This window comes from Sarcophilus harrisii, chromosome 5 (assembly GCF_902635505.1).
Source record: "Sarcophilus harrisii chromosome 5, mSarHar1.11, whole genome shotgun sequence".
Taxonomy (NCBI): domain Eukaryota; kingdom Metazoa; phylum Chordata; class Mammalia; order Dasyuromorphia; family Dasyuridae; genus Sarcophilus; species Sarcophilus harrisii.
The window spans coordinates 188,950,862-188,970,001 of record NC_045430.1 but is presented as its reverse complement, the minus strand read 5'-3'; the positions used below and the strand labels follow the sequence as shown (position 1 = coordinate 188,970,001).

Here is a 19,140-nt window from a genome sequence, read left to right as displayed (position 1 = left end):
ACTCAGAGTTGTTTTAATGTGTGTATCTCTAATCAAAAGTGATTTAGAGCCCTTCTTCACAGGCCTATAAATGGCTTTGATTTCTTCACCTGAAAACTGCCTGACCTTGAAATACTTTGACCCCAAATTGAGGTGTGATGGAAACTAATGTCCATTTTTCATCTGTCTCTCCTTTGCAGAAGGAAGATCTAGTAGTGACTCTGTACCTGTCTCCTCTAATAACAGTAAAGATGATGATCAGATCTGCCTGTACCACATTAACAAGGGCTGTAGCTTTAAAGGTAAGATATTGGGGAAATAGGTTCTTCTTAAGGAGTTTGCCACCAGCCCCTGAAGCTAGTTTACTGTCATCTCCCATGTTACCACAGCCCAGAGCTCTGCCCCTTGATAAACTGTCTCATTTACTCAATTATCTATTTCTTGGGAGACACTCACCAGGTCTCAAGTTAACCGTTGTAGTAAGTAGAATCCTAGAATTTTAGGCCAAGGAGGGACTTTAAACATGACACAGAGAGAAAACAAAAAGTGAAATAATTTGTCTAGGGTCATATATAAGGGTGAGGCAAGTATTAGAGTCTAGGCCTCCTGAGGTTCAGTGCAGGGCACTTTTAAAAAAACTTAATGATATTTTATTTTTTCCAATTGCATATAAAAACAATTTTAACATTTTTTCTTTGTCAGACTTTGAGATTCAAATTCTCTTGTTCCCTCTACTCTCATCCCTCATTGAAAAGGCAACCAATTTGACATAGATTATACATATGTAGTTATACAAAACATTTCCAGGTAAGTCGTTCTGCGAAAGAAAACAAAGAAATCCCTGGAAAAATAAAGAAAGGAAGGAAGAAGTATTTTTGATCTACATTCAGGTTCTACTAGTTCTTTCTCTGGAGATGGACAGCATCTTTTATCATGAGATCTACAGAATTGTTTTGGGTCATTGCATTGCCAATAATAGTTAAGTTATACATCGTAGATTATTATATAGCATTACTATTACAGTGGACAATGTTCTCCTGGTTCTGTTCATTTTGTAAAGGTCTTTCCTTGTTTTTTTGAGCATGTCCTCTTCATTTTTTTTTTATGATAATAGCTTTTGGGGGCAGTAGAGATAGCTAAGGATGCAGTAGATAGAGCACCAGCCCTAAAATCAGGAGGATCTGAGTTCAAATATGGCCTCAGACACTTAACACTTCCTAGCTGTGTGACCCTGGGCAAGTCACTTAACCCCAATTGCCTCAGGGGGGAAAAAAGTATAATAATAGCTTTTTATTTTCAAAATACATGCAAAGATGGTTTTCAACCTTCACCCTTGGAAAACCTTGGGTTCCAAATTTTTTTCCTTCCCTTCCCCCCATCCCCTCCCCTAAACAGCAAGTAATACAATATAGGTTAAACATATGCAATTCTTTATATATTTTCACAATTATCATGCTGCACAAGAAAAATCAGATCAAAAAGGAAGAAAAATGGGGAAAAAATAAGCAAACAGTAAGAAAAATAGTGAAAATACTGTGTGTGATCCACACTCAGTCCCCACAGTTCTCTCTCTGGGTGCAGATGGTTCTCATCATCACAAGATTTTTGGAACTGGCCTCAATCATCTCATTGTTGACGAGAGCCACGAACATTAGAATTGATCATTCCATAATCTTGTGGTTGCCATGTACAGTATTCTCAGGTTCTCCTCACTTCACTCAGTATCAGTTCATATAAGTCTCTCTGGGCCTTTCTGAAATCATCCTGTTGGTCATTTCTTAAAGCTCAGTAGTATTCCATGACAATCACATATAACAACTTGTTCAGCCATTCCCCAGTTGATGTACATTGCCCCAATTTCTGTTTTTTTTTTTTTTTTTTTTTGCCACCACTAGAAGAGCTGCTATAAATATTTTTGTACCCACAGGAACTTTTCCTTTTTGTTTTTATCTCTTGTAGTGGTATTATATATGGTCAAAGGATATGGTTTTATAGCCCTTTGGGCATAGTTCCAAATTACTCTCCATAATGGTTGAATCAGTATCTAACTTCATTAAGAATACATTAGTGTTTTAATTTTCCCACATCCCCTCCATTGTTTGTCATTTTCATTTTCTGTCATATTTTTATATATAGCCAGTCTGACAGGCATGAATGAGGTAGTAGCTTAGATTTGTTTTAATTTGCTTTTCTTTCATCAATAGTTATTTAAAACATTTTTCCCATAGGACTATAGATGACTTTGATTACTTTATCTGATAACTTCCTGTTCATATCCTTTGACCATTTATCAGTTGATATTCTTTGACCATTTATCAATCAATCTTTCTATCAGTTTCTTTTTTTTTTAAAGTAATCTTTTTTTTAATAGCCTTTTATTTACAGGTTATATGTATGGGTAACTTTACAGCATTAACAGTTGCCAAACCTCTTGTTCCAATTTTTCCCTCCTTCCCCCCATCCCCTCCCCTAGATGGCAGGATGACCAGTAAATGTTAAATATATTAAAATATAAATTAGATACACAATAAGTATACATGACCAAAACGTTATTTTGCTGTACAAAAAGAATCGGACTCTGAAATATTGTACAATTAGCTTGTGAAGGAAATCAAAAATGCAGGTGGGTAAAAATATAGGGATTGGGAATTCAATGTAATGGTTTTTAGTCATCTCCCAGAGTTCTTTCTCTGGGCGTAGCTGGTTCAGTTCATTACTGCTCCATTGGAACTGATTTAGTTCATCTCCTTGTTGAGGATGGCCAGGTTCATCAGAATTGGTCATCATATAGTATTGTTGTTGAAGTATATAGTGATCTCCTGGTCCTGCTCGTTTCACTCAGCATCAGTTCATGTAAGTCTCTCCAGGCCTTTCTGAAATCATCCTGTTGGTCATTTCTTACTGAACAATAATATTCCATAACATTCATATACCACAATTTATTCAGCCATTCTCCAGCTGATGGGCATCCACTCAGTTTCCAGTTTCTAGCCACTACAAACAGGGCTGCCACAAACATTCGTGCACATACAGGTCCCTTTCCCTTCTTTATGATCTCTTTGGGATATAAGCCTAGTAGAAACACTGCTGGATCAAAGGGTAGGAACAGTTTGATAACTTTTTAAGCATAGTTCCAAATTGCTCTCCAGAATGGTTAGATTCGTTCACAATTCCACCAACAATGTATTAGTGAACCAGTTTTCCCACATCCCCTCCAACAATCATCATTTTTTCCTGTCATCTTAGCCAATCTGACAGGTGTGTAGTGGTATCTCAGAGTTGTCTTAATTTGCATTTCTCTGATTAATAATGACTTGGAGCATCTTTTCACATGGCTAGAAATAGTTTCAATTTCTTCATCTGAGAATTGTCTGTTCATATCCTTTGACCATATATCAATTGGAGAATGGCTTGATTTCTTATAAATTAGAGCCAATTCTCTATATATTTTGGAAATGAGGCCTTTATCAGAACCTTTGACTGTAAAAATATTTTCCCAGTTTATTGCTTTCCTTCTAATCTTGTCTGCATTAGTTTTGTTTGTACAAAACACAGGTCTGAGAGGTAAACTATCCTGTGTTCCTCTGATTTATTAATAATTTCATTCTTTATGCCTAGGTCATGAACCCATTTTGACCTTATCTTGGTGTACATGTTAAGTGTGGATCAATGCCTAGTTTCTGCCATACTAGTTTCCAATTTTCCCAGCAATTTTTGTCAGACAGTAAGTTCTTATTCCAAAAGCTGGGGTCTTTGGGTTTGTCAAACTCTAGGTTGCTATAGTTGTTGACTGTTTTGTTCTTTGAACCTAACCTATTCCACTGATCAACTAGTATATTCCTTAGCCAATACCAAATGGTTTTGGTAACTGCTGCTCTATAATATAATTTTAGATCTGGTACAGCTAGGCCACCTTCATTTGATTTTTTTTCATTAATTCCCTTGAAATTCTTGACTTTTTGTTTTTCCATATGAATTTTGCTGTTATTTTTTCTAGGTCATTAAAATAGTTTTTTGGGAGTCTGATTGGTATAGCACTAAACAAATAGATTAGTTTAGGTAGTATTGTTATCTTTATTATATTTGCTCACCCAATCCAAGTTTCTATCAGTTTCAGTCAGTTTTCTATATGTTTGAGAAATGAAGTCTTTATCAGAGAAATTCACTTTTCACAGGCATTTTCTACTACCCTTAAGGCCTCTCCAACCACTTCTCTTGGGGTCATGGGCCCAGTGTTGGTGGGTACTTAGTAGTACTTCAGGCACATTGTGAATTAAATTGACCTTTGTATGTTGACCCAAGACTGTCGGTATCGTTTTAAACATGGTTTCCATGGGGCAAGAGTATTCTGAGCTCCAGACTTCAGAAGGCACTTTTGGGAGGAGATCTGGTATGAAGTGGGGACTGCCATATTAGCGTGGACAGGGCTCCTGGAAGGAGGGTTCTTTATTTTAAGATTCCTGTGGCATCTTTCATAGACTCTTTGGAAGCAGTGATTGCTTTGGTTCTGCAGAACCTCTCTCAGCTTAGTTTTCTCATTTATAAAATGAGAATATTGGATTATTTAACACTCTATCTCCCCTAATCTGTCCCAGCTCTAAATCTCTGATTCTCTCATCACAGCACTTGCTTATTCTTTTCCTTCAGGCCTTCATCAACAGTGAGTCATTAGCCAGATCATTTCCGGGCTGTTGTTTACAGTACAAAGAGTTGCTTTATTACATATAAAAACGATGAGTTCAGACCCTGCAGGCTGGCATGTTTATAAGTGCACAGTCTGGTTCAGAGTTCAGGCCTATCTAGCTAATAAACTTCCTCTATCCTTAATCTCTTTGCCCCTGATGTTTAAAATTAGAAAATAAGACATGTAGGATATGACTAAGGGACACTCAGAACCATATGGTTCAGAGAAGAGGGAGATATGACGAGCAGGATGATTTCAGAAAGGCTTGGAGCGACACATAAACTGATGCTGAGTGAAATGAGCAGAACCAAGAGATCATTATATACTTCAACAACAATACTGTATGAGGATGTATTCTGATGGAAGTGGATTTCTTAGACAAAGGTCTAACTCAGTTTCAATTGATCAATGATGGACAGAAGCAGCTACACCCAAAGAAAAAACACTGGGAAATGAATGTGTAAACTGTTTGCATTTTTGTTTTTCTTCCCAGGTTATTTTTACCTTCTGAATCCAGTTCTTCCTGTGCAACAAGAGAACTGTTTGGTTCTGCATACATATATTGTATCTAGGATGTACTGTGACATATTTAAAATATATAGGACTGCTTGCCATCTAGGGGAGGAGGTGGAGGGAAGGAGGGGAAACAGAATGAGTGCAAGGGATAATGATATAAAAAAAAATTACCCAGGCATAGGTTCTGTCAATAAAAAGTTACAATTACAGAGAAGGGGGAGATGAGGGTTGGCTGGAGTCCTGTCCCAGAGCAAGGAAGATGTGGCCAGCTACCTAGTTTCAACACAACATGTGCTTTGAGATGGTTTTTCTGGATTTATGATGTCTCAGCTACGCAGGGTTCCTCCTTTCTATCTGTGACCAGGCAAATGTGTGAATGAAACAGCACGGTTTGGGCACTGAGCTCAGGAGCTGACCATCATTTGCATAATGCACACTCTTCCAGCTTCAGTACTTTTAGCTTCATTTGGTTTGTTGTTGTTTTGTCTTGTAATTGTGATCCCCAATACCATTCTTGGGTTTTTTATTTGTTTGATGGATATGGGAGTAGTTTTTAATCTTAGAAGGTATTGCACAAGCCAGGTTACAACTACATTATGTTTTTCATTGTTTCTTTAGGCTACACCATATGCAATTACCATTTTGATTTTATTTCTATTTTTGTTTTAGATAAATGTTTTAACGTCCATTTTCATTTGCCCTATCGCTGGCAGTTTTTTGACGGGAATACATGGAAAGATTTGGAAGAAATGGAGAACATTGAAAAGGAATATTGTAACCCCAAGAGTTGGCAGTATGAAACATTACTTATTTCTGTCCTGTGTCTGGGCTGTTTGGAAGGAATTGGGGAAGTTATTAAATTCCATACTGTTTAATTTCGCCTACCTTACTAGAAACTGAGCTTGCCCTGAGGACGTGGCAGCCTGGTGACTACTAGGCACTTTTTGCATTCCCCTTGGGGTGGGTGGGAAGAAATGGCTTGGAAAGAGAAGGAAATAATTATGTAAAAATTTACAGACGTCATTAAAAGATTACTTGGGGAGAAAGGGCACCTGAAGTTAATGACTCAGAAGTTGGACTGAGTGAAGAAGAGTTAGCATGGGCCCCTGGATTTGGAGAGAGGATTTGGGGTTCCCATCCGAGTTCCTTTATTCACTAACTGCTTTCCCTAGTTCTAGTCCCACAAGTTGCTTGATCTCTCTAGGAGTTCGGTCTCCTGGAAAATGAGGAAGCTGGACAAATGAGCCCTGAGGTGCCTTTGAGGAGGGTGTACAAAGTAGGGAACCACCTGACTCTTCTTGGTTTGAAGTCAGTGTCCCAATGCAAGGATGAAAACAGATACTTACTAGCTGTGTGACCCTGCAAAAGTCACTTTACCCTGTTTGCCTTGGTTTCCCCCTCTGTAAAAATGAGTTAGAGAAGGAAATGGCAAAGCATGGCAGTATCTTAGCCAAGAAAACACGAAATGGGCTCTTGAAGATTTAAGCATTTCGGAAAAATGACCGAATGACAACAGATTGTTTAGCACTTTATCCTTCTATTTATGTTGTGCTTCCTAGAAGGTTTCACTTACCTGCTTCTGACCTGGGATGTATGTGAGAGGGGCAATGGACAGCTTGCTTTAGTGACAAATAAAAGGGCCACGTAGTAAAAAAATTTTTTTGAAAGTATATAAAGCATTGCAGATGTTTAAGAAAATTGCCAACAGAGGCACTATGGGGTGAAGAGATGGAGACTGAGAGCTGGCCCCAGCATTGGGAAGCCTGGGCCACACACTGTCTGTGGGAGCCTGCACTAGCATTCCAGGCAACTCTCCGCTGAAGGACCAAGTCTGTGAGACTGGTGGAGGGAGTTCTGAATTGGGAGCTCTCCTCACAACTTGACATCATAGATAAGGTTTTGTTGGGGGGTTTTTTAAAGCTGGGTAAAGATTTTCAAGGGGACCCCATGAATAACAATAGCTCGAAATTTGTTCACTTGTTTCAGGTGTGTCCACATGTTGTGACCCTGTTTGGGGTTTTCTTGGCAAGGAGACTGGAGTGTTTGCCATTTTCTTTTCCAGCTCATTTACAGAAGAGGAAACTGAGGCAGACAGGATTAAGTGGCTTGTTCAGGGTCACACAGCTAGTGAGTGTCTGAGGCTGGATTTGAGCTGTGGAGATGAATCTTGCTGACTGCAGGCCCGGAATGCTGTGCACTAAGCTGAGGAGTTTTTCCCTCTTTCTTTCTTGCACAGGTACTTTGCTAAGAAGCCTACGAGCTTCCTCATAAACTTTGACAACATGAGTGGTGGCTGTTACAAGGTTCGACGTCTGTCCACAGCCTCCTCGGTCGTCAAGCCCCCACACTTTGTCTTCACGACCCAGTGGCTTTGGTATTGGAAAAGTGATGGTGGTTTGTGGCAAATATATGGCCTAAAGGTAAGGGGACAGGCTCCCAGGTAGAGTCAGGTCCCAGTGATGCAGAGATTACTGGGCCCTGTGTCTCGTCTTATCCCCCTGACTCTAGGGCCTTATATTCACCTGTCTAGAATTTCGCTTCTTTACCAGTAAAATGAGAGGCTTGGATGGGACAGTCTCTCCAATCCCTTCTAGCCCAAATTGTACCACTCCGAGTCCCCTTGGTGAACCGAGAATGATGAAATCCAAAGTGGAAGCCAAAGGCTATGCTGAAAGAACTTGCTTACTTCAAGCAGGATTTGGTCCAGCAACATTTGAGCACAACTCAGGAGTCTGGACCTCTTGTCTTAGTGAGACTTAATCTTTATAAACAAGATCCAAATCCACCTGAATGTGTGGAAATCTTCATGCAAGGAGTATCTTTTCCATTCCTTGTGTTACATGAGGTGGAAGGAAGTCTTTGTTTCCATTCCAATAAACCACTCTAGGTTTGTTTGTGGTGGATCATATAATACAATGTGTAGCCACCCATTTATCTGATGAGGAAGCAGGCTCAAGAAACTAAGTGACATAGCTAGTTAATGTCACAGGGAGGATTTGGAGCCAAGTCTTTCTGAATACAAGTCCACCACTCTGTCCGTGGTGACTCTTTTGTGCATCCAAAAGGAAGGTTCTTTAAACAAATAGAATAGATCGAGATCAAGGTCTTTGTCAAAAAGGTTGATCATTGGAAATGCAATAATAATGAGCTCTCCAAGGAAGTATAAAAGGAATGTCAGAGGTAGGGAGAAGTGAAACCAGTCACTAAATAGCAAGACAGATGCATTGATTGTGCCAGTCATTCAATCATCAGAAAGCAACAACAATGAACACAGGTTTATTATTGCCTATTATCGGCAAAGGTATTTATTGTTAGTGTTGAAAATAATTTGAGAGTTGCCCCATTTAAAAAAAGAAGTCTGTCTTTATCTTCTTGCCCTCTTCTTCCCTTGTTTAGCAGAAATTATACTTTGTAATCTACAAGATATATAATTCTTTTATTTGTTTTTTTTTGGTTGGTAATTTTTATTGAAGCTTTTAAATTAATTAATTAATTGCTGAGGTAATTGGGGTTAAGTGACTTGCCCAGGGTCACACACCTAGGAAGTGTTAAGTGTCTGAGGCCAGATTTTGAACTCAGGTCCTCCTACTTCAGGACTGGTGCTCTATCCACTGCGCCACCTAGCTGCCCCTTGAAGCTTTTTATTTTCAAAACATATGATGGATAACTTTTCAACACTGACCCCTGTAAAACCTTGTGTTCCAAATTTTCCCCTCTTCGCCCCCTCCCCTAGATGACAAGTAATCCAATATATGTTAAGCATGTTAAAGTATATGTTATTATTCTAAAGAAGTTTAGCAGCTGGTTCAGTCAGCTTTTCCTTGGTGCATTTCTAACACTTCTCTCCCCCACCCCTTTGGCCCCTCCTTCAGCATTCTGGGCACACTGTCTCCCTCTAGATCTATTCATTGTTTTAGGCTAGAAACTCCTCTCCCACCCTGCCCTACCTAACCCTGGCATTGAGCTGACAGCCCTGACTGCCACCTCAAGAGCCACTGGGCTCCTCAGTCAGCGTATTGACGTCTGGAGTCTTGTGTCGGCTTAATCTGCGGGCGGCCGGCCCCTTTCCTGCGGGGTTGTCTTGCACTCTAGGAAATGATCTCTGGTTTTTGACTTGACAGGGCACTGAGCGCCATGTAGCTGCTGTTAACAGCACTGACATAGAGAAGGCCTACATGAGCCAGGAGTCGCCCATCCTGCAGTTCTCCATTGGAAAACACAACTATGAGTTGAATTTCAAAGGTATTTCCCAAGGATGCTCATTTGACAATCTGGAGGGGATATGGTGCTTCTTGTTCCATGTAGCCATGGGTGAGGGCTGGGGATCGAATGACAAGGTGCTGCAAGTGCTTTACCTGAGACACTTATAAAATTAGGCTGTTTATCGAAGGATGCACAGAGAGGATCAGGTGGAAATTAGTAGTCAGCAGTCTGTTCCACAGTCCAGTCCAGAAGTGGCAGTCCAGCTGGCATGGCCAACTTGAGTCTGAACTCCCTGCACTTGGAGGTATGCTGCTGGCCCCTGGATGGCCAGTATGCATGCAGGACACTGTCCATCTCTGATATGGTTTCTGGCCCCCATAAAGCAGAGATTGTTATACCACAAGGGAGAACTGGATAGAAAAATATTGTGGTGTCATTAATTCTCTCCTTCTGTAGTCTTTTTTAGAAATTTATTTATTTTTCAACATTTACTTTTTATTTCCATTTTTAATAATTTTTCAGTAATATTTTATTTTTCCAAATACTTTCCAAAGATACTTTTCAGCATTCACTTTATTAAGACTTGGTGTTCCAAAATTTTCTTCCTTCTTCCCTTACCTCCTCCCTCACTAAGACAGTAAACAATCTGAGGTAGGTAAAATATATACAACTCTTTTAAACATATTTCTGTATTTATCATGTTGTGGAAGAAAAAAATCAGGACAAAAGGGAAAAGGCCATAGAAAGAAAAAACAAACAAACAAACAAAAAGGTGAAAATACTCTGCTTTGATCCATATTCAGTCTCCCTGGTCCTGTCTCTAGATGTGTTTGGCATTTTCCTTCCCAAATCTATTGGCTTGAATCACCACATTTCTTTTTTTTTTTTTAATTAAAGCTTTTTATTTTCAAAACATATACACGGATAATTTTTCAACATTAACTCTTGCAAAACCTTGTTTCAAATTTTCCCTGCCTTCCCCCCTACTCCCTCCCTTAGATGGAAAATAATCCAATATATATTAAACATGTTAAAAATATGTGTTAAATTCAATATATGTATATATATTTATATAATTATCTTGTTGCACAAGAAAAATCAGATCAAAAAAGAAAAAAAGAGAAAGAAAACAAAATGTAAGCAAACAACAACAAAAAGAGTGAAAATGCTATGTTGTGGTCCACACTTAGTTCCCATAGTCCTCTCTCTGGGTGCACATGGCTCTCTTCATCACAAGATCATTGGAACTGGCCTCAATCATCTCATTGTTGAAAAGAGCCATCTCCATCAATATTGATTTTCGTATAATCTTGTAACCAGAATTGCCACATTTCGATATTTACTTTTATTAGATTTTTATTTCCATTTTCTCCCTTTTTCTTACCTGTCCCCAAGAATGGTAATCAATCTGATATATACAATCATATTAAACATATTTCCACATTAATCATGTTGTGAAAGAAGAATCCTCCTGCCATAGTTTTATCAAAAGCACTTCAGGGGCAGATTGGGAGGCCAGGAAAGACTTATGGTTGAAGGAATCCTTGATAGGGGTCTCAAGGAAGTAAAGATGAATGATTGATAAACACCCACCATACTGCAAGATACTAGTCTTCTGGAGTAATCTACAATTTTATTTTTTTCTAATGTCATCAATTCTTACTAACCTTTACTCACTTAATCCAGACAAGTCAGTTTTTACTCTGGGTTTAAAAGCTAATTTTGCTGTTTTGTTGTTGTTGTTTGTTTGTTTGTTTGTTTTTTAGCTATGACTCAGAAAAGCTTGCACTTTGGTACTGTCAGAGTTGTTTGTCGGAGACCAAAATATGTCTCTCCTGAGGATTTGAAGATGAAGCAGACTTGGTAAGTTGTACTTGAGTGATTTGTCCCTTGGTGCAGATCTGCTGTGGCTCACATCCAGACTTTGGTTGATATTGAGATTAACCAGAAATGCCTGGCTAACATCAAACCTTATTGTCTTTACTTAGCTTCAACAAAATATGCAGCACAAATCTGTATAATCAACCGTAAATAATATATCAACCATCTCTATTTTGCTGTTTTTCAAGTGTGTGTAGATATTAGGATTAAAGGTAAAATTATATTTGAAAGTATAACTGAATTACTGGTAGTTATTTTTGTGATTATATTTTCTTGGTGAATGATTCATATTGTTCTATATGCAGATCCAACAGATTTGTTTTTTTACCTTATAAATGGGTTTTCATACTCTTAAAAAAAAAAAAAAAGGTTGGGAATCATCTTCTGGTCAAATGATCTGAATAGAGGAAGGTAGTCCTGTTCTCATACCCCAACTCTAGCAAAAAAAAAAAAAAAAAAAAAAAAACTACCAGGTAGAATAATATTCAAGAAGTCTAATGAGCAGCTATAGTAAAGGACTTGTTCCACCCCAGAAGTGCATGAAAGCCTTGGGTTCCTCAGGGATTAACTCTCTTGAGCCATGAGGTCCTGAGCCCCATTTGACTGTGGTAATGCTGCTTAATTTCACTGTCATCTCTAAATTATCCACTTGGGGATTATCTGGGGGCAAATTTTAAATCCTTGTCTGGTTTCTTGACTGCAGTCTCACATGCTTTTAGACATAACCTCTTCTCTTGGTGCATCTAGGGAATGCTGAGTGGTTATAATGTCACCTCAAATCAGACATAATTAGGAAAGTAGATTTGTTAGGACAAAAAAATACCTAAAACCAAGTAAGAATTTAGGAACTATAGATTTGTAAGAATATTTGCTATTTAGAATCTTCTATATCACTAATATTAGTGAAAAAAATAGATGTTAATCCAATTGCTTTCATTTATTACTGATTATTATTGTTTTCAATCTTCCCAGTTTACTTATTCAAAAAATGGTATGGGATGAGGAATTAACAATTGGGACAAGGAAGGATAGAAATGATAGGAGTCCAGAGCTGTTGAGTGGATAGTAGTAGTAGAAGTATTGATATTTCCTGAAATACTGGCCTGAGATACTGAGAATCTGAAAATGTTCTTTCTTTTCTGTCCTATTCAGGGGTGATAAATTAGCAGCCCCAAAGAATGTTCCATCTCATTGGGATATGTCTGCATTGCCTGAACTGGGATTTAAGGTATGAGTAGAAGCCTGGAAGAAACTTAAATTATTTGGTCCAGCCCTTCATTTTTCACATGACAAACCATAGGCCTGAAGTATTGTGGTTTCTGGTTCCAGTCATGTCTAGTCTCTTCATGACCCGTTGGGGTTTTTTTGGCAGAGATCCTGGAATGGTTTGCCATTCCCCTCATTTTTACAGGTGAGGAACTGAAGCAAAACAGGATTAAGTGACTTGCTCATGGCCCATAAGTGTCTGAGCATGGATTTGAACTCATGCACATGGGCCTTTGGGACTCCAAGCCGAGTTCTCTGTTCACTGCACCCCCTGGGCCCAGAGTAGTGGCGACTTAACTGGGACCACAGAGCTGTTAGGAAAAAAGCTGGACTCGAATTCGGATCTTCCCACTTGACTATCCCGTTATGTGAATGGGGAGCTTTGTAAAGTGAAAAGAAGCACTGGACTCTCAGACTTGAGAGACTTTGCCTAAGTCCTGCCTTTGACACTTTGGGATTGTGTGACCATGGGTCAACAGGGCCTGTAGCTGCTCCCCCTTTGTTCTGATTTTGGGAAGAAAAATGTTGTGTGAGTGTCGTTATTGTAGGATTTAGTCATAGAAAAAACCTCAGGGGTCATCTGGTCATTTGGTCTATTTTACAGATGAGAAAACTCGGGGCCACACAGAGTTGAGGGGATTTGCTTAAGGCAGCAGGAAGCAGAACAAAGATTTAAAGCCAGGCTTTTGCCACTAAACTAGTGAGATTAAAATGACCAAATCTTAGCTATCTCAGTGAAGGACCCAGCAATGAACTGAACGATTGCTGTATCTACTGCTGGGGGGGGGGGGGGGGGGGGGGGGAGTGTTTAACGTGATGGGCCCAGGTGACTCTAGAGGAGGTAGAGGGACCTAGAGAATAATTGGTGAAACCAATTAAGAAAGGGAAGAAGACTAAATGTGAAAATCTCTGGAAATTAGGAACTGAAGAATGAGGGAACTATGTTTTATCTAAGAAACAGGACATATTTTAAGGAGACCAGGTTATCAGGAGAAACTGAAACTTGAATAGATGGGGGTGTGGAGAATGTATGAGTGTACCTTCAGTAAGAATTTAATTAATCTGATTCCTTTTACCTTGTTTCCTTCCTACTTATTTTTGGTTCCTTCTTGCTTCATCAGGCACTTCTTCCTCATGTTTGTTCTTTTTTGTTTAAAAAGAAAAAGGATCTATCCATCTATTATATGGAATTTCTGTTTTTAATGTTTAAAAAATACATTTTTAAAAAATCTCTTTTAGTTAATCGCACTTTCTCCTTCCACTGGAGAGTATCTGAAGGTCCAAGAGCAGTTTTGCCGAACAATGCCTAAATATACCATTCATAAAATCGAGAGAATCCAGAATCCAGCACTCTGGGAAGTGTATCAATGGTAAGTTTGAGAGATCAACCAAAGAATAACAAAAACCAGAGCCTGGTGCTAGCTGAGACACAGATTGAGGTCTGTCAGTTCCCAAGTGAGATTCTGTCCGCCAGTGTTATGGGGGCTCCTCAATTATATGACTTTCTCTAAACAAACTTGTGAAACGTCCTTGGGGAAGTGCCCTTAAGGAAACCAAGATGAGAGAGGACTAATGAGACTAATGCAACCCATTATCACTTATAGAAAAATAAAATATCCACTCTACTCAGAGTGGAGAAGACTAATGAGGCTAATGAAACCCATTATCACTTAGAAAAATCGAATATCCATTCTACTAAGAGTTATCAAGCGCATGTTTTTTCCAGTTAAGATGGTATTTTTATTTATGGTACATCACTAATCACTCAATTCTTTGTAGTTTTTGTGTGTAAATGTGGTATTAAAAAATGGAGAGACCACCTGAGGGCCAATATCATGCTTACTTCCCCCAGGCCATGTGGGTACTATGATGGTTTCTGACTTGCAATGGATTTATAATGTAGTCATAAATATAATAAATAATCATGCGGAATAAGATGGAAGTGTACTTACCTACCTAAAGTCAAAGTTGAAGGACCTTTTGCTCTATTCCTTATTGGCAGAAGAGTAAATTTTGCTAAAACTTAGATACTTTCTACATTTGTTGATTACATTACCATATCTTATTGTGCTAACACCAGAAAACCCTTGTATAAAGGCCTGCCACTTCTAGACATTTATGGAGTGGATGTTTTACATGTGGGACTGGAAAGGGACTACGCATTTCTGTGGTACCTACTACCTGTCAGACACTGTACTAAATACTTTACAATTAAGATCTTACGTGATCATTTCCTTGAAGAGAGTTTTACCATCTTGAAGTACTTTGAGACCAACAATGTGCTGTATTACATTCTAGAGAGAAAAGTTGGCCTGTTCACCATGCAAACCATCAGCAACAAGTTTGTTAGCCTTTCCTGTTTTTTCTGGAGAGGGGAAAACACCAGATTTGGGCCTGATGATAGGAGGAAAGCCCTAACCCTAAATGCACGTTTCTGGGAATTTAAAGAAACTTGATATTGAGTGGAGTAGGGGAGAGAATTTCTCCTTTATTTTTTATGGCCACAAAAAAACTGAAAGGGAGAGAAATGATGACTACCAAAAGAACTTAGAGCTAGGAGTTGAGGAAAAGTCATTGTAGTTGTTGTTCAGTCATTTAAAACTCTTTGTGAAAGTCACTTAATGTACCTGAGAATCTCTCTGGAATTCAATACATGTTAGTTATTTGGGGATAAATGTACTGTCTTGGATTGTGTCTGAATGAGTCACGGTGCAACCTGTATTTGGTTGGAACCACCCACATAATCTTGTCTTTGCCACAGGCAGAAAGCACAGATGAAGAAGAGCAATGGAGGGCAGGAAGTGGACGAGAGGTTTCTGTTTCATGGCACTGGGCCCAAGTATATCGAAGCCATCTGCCATCAGAATTTCGACTGGAGGATCTGTGGCCTTCATGGTACTAGCTATGGCAAAGGTAATTAGTTACGATTTAAATTGCTAGAAAAGATAAAAGTATTAAGTTTAAATGAAAAAAAAAACCCCAGATTTCCTGAAAACTTGTAAATACATCAATATTATAGGAATATATGATTTGGTTATGTCAGCATGCTCCTCTGATGTAGGTCACAATTTCTCTATAATTTAGTGGAAGGTCTTCTAATCTTGTTGGAGCTGAAAAAACCCATCAGCCTCCGGTCATTTGGGTGATGGCTTTCTCCAAACCCCAATTTGTCCGGATTTCAGGTGATGGACGGATGTAGAGTCTCTCACTAGAAGCCTTTTCAACTGGAAGGATCTTGAATTGCATCAGTAGGGCTTCAAGAATGCATGGTAACTTCCATGCTACGCCGAAGCTTCAGAGGAGGGCTTTCATGAAGGTTTCTAAAACTCATTTCTGGAATATTAAGAAAGGAGCCTTAGGGCACTGGCCTAAGGAGTGAAAAGAATATAATTGTGCGGGCAGTAATCCGCTGTCTCCATGGCCCCAAGTTAGCCCCTGTAGCCTTCTTCTCGGTCATGTCCTTTGCTAACCTTTGTCTTTGTTCACTTGGCACCTAGCCCAAGTCCTTCAAACCCAAACGCTCTCCCTGTTCCAGGGCGGGGAAGGGGCATTTCTGCTTAGGCTGGTGTTTGCATCTGTCTGAGGGACCCGTTGTACTCTGTCTTTCTATGTGCAGTGCTCAGCATCAAGTTCTGAAGAAAGTAGGCACTTAAATGTGGAATTAAAGCAGCAACAAAACCTGAGGTTCAGGAAGGAGCTGAGAAACAAGGTGCTTTCCCAGCTCCTGAGCCAAGCCTTTACTGGGTGGTATCTTTATCTCCTTGGCCCTAAGTTTTCCAGACCTCACATGGATTTATCCACATGGACATCCAAGCCCTGGCTATGGTGTAGTTAAGCCGTACATTCTTCTGTGACTTGAATTTCTCTTTTTAAACCAAACTTCATTTTGGTAGTTGGGCTTGTCTGCCTCAAAGCTCCCTGCAAAGCCTATGAACCCAAATTTCTAATCAGCATGTAGCCTACTAAATCTGATTTATGTCTCTGTCTGTTGAGCTATGACTTATTGAAGGAAACATGCAAAAATGGTTCAGTGTGGCTCAACGTTGTGCAATAAAAAGCTCGCTCTCCGGATGCAGCTGGAGCAGGACTTTTTGTGTCACCCTTTGCTGTTGTTTCTGGCCCCATTAGAACAAGACTCAGGAATCTCTTTAGGCAGGCTCTTAGGGGTGCTCCCTGCTAGTGGCAGGCCTGGGTATAATCAGGGGAAGAAGAAGAAAAAGTCACGCAGAGTGCAGTTGGAAGGTGGAGGGAAGACCAAGGGCATGGTCATTAGTTGCTTCAGTGCCCCTGATGGCCGCCCCAGTATAGACCTGAGGTAGGAGGACTCATGGTCCGGATCTCCGGGACTTGGAGTCACACTCGGCCCCTTGTCTGGATTGATGTGTTTCTTTTACAGGGAGCTACTTCGCCCGAGATGCCGCGTACTCCCACCATTACTGCAAATCTTCCGTGAAGCCCCAGCCCATGTTCTTGGCCCGGGTTTTAGTGGGAGAGTTTACCAGGGGCTCTTCCTCCTATCTGCGACCTCCCGCTAAAGAAGGTCAAAGCAACACCTTCTACAACAGCTGTGTGAACAGTCTGAGCGACCCCTCCATCTTTGTGATCTTCGAGAAGCACCAGATTTACCCAGAGTACCTCATTTGGTATTGAGCCTTCCTGGGGAAAGCGGTGTCTGTGTGACTCCCGTCTGCGACTCAGCTCATTCCATGCCCACGCCAAGATCCAGGGCGGGGACCTTTCTCTGCTTCTTTTGGGTTCTTCTTTCTTAAAATGGAGAATGGCCTATTGCGTTATTTTTGAAAAAATCTTAAAAACTGTTTTAATGTGCTGCTTTGCACAAATATCCTCATTCAGGTACTTTACTGACTTCTTGATAAAGAATTTTCTTCCATAGACTCCTGTAGATTGTTTACTTCTTACTGTACCATAACATCAATAACAGAGTAACTGATGAAGCTATGTGATAGCTGGTCCAATTTTTTCCTTTTTAACTGTATCAAACTTTTACTTGCCTTAGTTAAGCATTCTGATGTCTGGGTGCTTTATTGGTAAAGGTGGAATTGCACTTCTTTTAAAAATATTTTATTGAGATCTTGTGTTTTTATATTAACTTAATTTCTGAATCTGTCCCTCTCCTGCCTTATATACTGTGCCTTGTGAGACTAACCAAAAAAGAGCAGCTCAGCAATGCTAACCTATGTGTGTCAGCTCAGATTGCTTGCAAAAAAGGTAGTGCTTTCTTTTAAGGGCTGGGCTCTTTTGGGAGAAATGTCCTAGTGACCTAACATTTAGCCTTTTACCATCTGCTATTTGCATTTGCCTTATTTTTATGCATACTCTATATGTCATGGCTGGTAGCGACTGGAAATGTACCTCCAAACCTTCTTGGTAAGGAAATGAAAAAAATACTTTGGTATTCTATATTGATTTGAGGCAGAAACCCATAAATGATTCTTCCATTACTGGGGTTATCAAGTTAGATTTTTATGCAATTAATTGCTACTTTGTAGTGTAGACTAATTGTAACCATTGATTCCCAGCTTAAACCACTTTCCCATTTGGTCAATGGCTTGAAATGTTATTCATGCTAGGAGCAAGAAATATTGTTGCGTAAGAGTTTTATATGCAAGTGAACTTATTCGAATGTACGCCATGAATGACTATGGAAATAAAAGAATATTTTATCTATAAATGGAGAGCGACTAAAGTTATGGCTTCTGTTATTCCCACATTCTCAGCAGGGGTGGACATTCAGTAATACAATAGATGTTTCCTAAGCACTTTGTAAGCATAATCATGGAGTTTAGGTATGACTGTCAATATTCTCCTGAAGTTTGCCATTAATAGGGAGCTACTACAGATATGTAAATAACTATGATTCACAATAATAGGTGATAAGTGCATAAAACCAAGCGTTTGCTACATCAGGTCTGGAGCTAGGGGAAGGTGATTACCAATACAAGTGGGGAAAAGCCAGTACTGAGATGGTGACACTTGATTTGGTCTCTAAAGCCAGGTGGGAATTCACCGGGCAGAGATGGGGAGAAGAGACAGTCCAGTGTCCAAAGAGAGCAACTGGAATAGTTGTAATAGAAGAGAGGGCTGTGTTTGGGGGCGGAAAAAAGCCCATTTCAGCCAAATCATGGGGTACCTAAGTATAGGGATTGGACCTCTGATTTCATTGCTTTGGGGAACTCCCAAATGAGGAAATCTCTATCAATATAGCTGATGCCTTCTCGGTAATTTATGATTTAGAGACTTAGTAACTCAGACCATTGATGTTAAAAACTACATCCTAACATTATCTAAGTTCTATTGCATTTGTATTTATTTATTTATTTGCTAAGTATTTCCCAATTACATTTAAATCTGGTTCTGGCCATTCTGGAAATAATTCTGGCAGGGACATTATATTTAATATTGCTGCTTGAGAGCACTGAGAGGCTGATTGATTTACCCACAAACACAACTGGTGGTCTTCTTGGACTCTGAGCCAAGCTCTATTTCTTCTCTGGGTATATCGGGGAGAGAATATCATGAGAAAGATTGGAATGGTAGGATGAAATCAGCTCCTCGGATCCCCACAGCTTAATTTTAAATGTTATGTTTTG

General features: G+C 39.5%; 1 protein-coding gene across 2 annotated transcripts in view; it reads left to right on the top strand.

The window, feature by feature from the left end:
• Window positions 1-18,225, top strand: part of PARP12 (poly(ADP-ribose) polymerase family member 12) — a 34,970-nt gene extending 16,745 nt beyond the window's left edge. For both annotated transcript variants that reach the window (XM_031939175.1, XM_031939176.1), the window contains exons 4-12: window positions 180-281; window positions 5,849-5,972; window positions 7,416-7,599; window positions 9,301-9,421; window positions 11,149-11,245; window positions 12,416-12,491; window positions 13,769-13,899; window positions 15,291-15,442; window positions 16,926-18,225. In XM_031939175.1, coding sequence (XP_031795035.1) covers window positions 180-281; window positions 5,849-5,972; window positions 7,416-7,599; window positions 9,301-9,421; window positions 11,149-11,245; window positions 12,416-12,491; window positions 13,769-13,899; window positions 15,291-15,442; window positions 16,926-17,179 — 1,241 coding nt within the window. In that variant the 3' untranslated portion in view covers window positions 17,180-18,225. The remainder of the gene's footprint in view (window positions 1-179; window positions 282-5,848; window positions 5,973-7,415; window positions 7,600-9,300; window positions 9,422-11,148; window positions 11,246-12,415; window positions 12,492-13,768; window positions 13,900-15,290; window positions 15,443-16,925) is intronic.
• The last annotated feature ends 915 nt before the right edge of the window (window positions 18,226-19,140 follow it).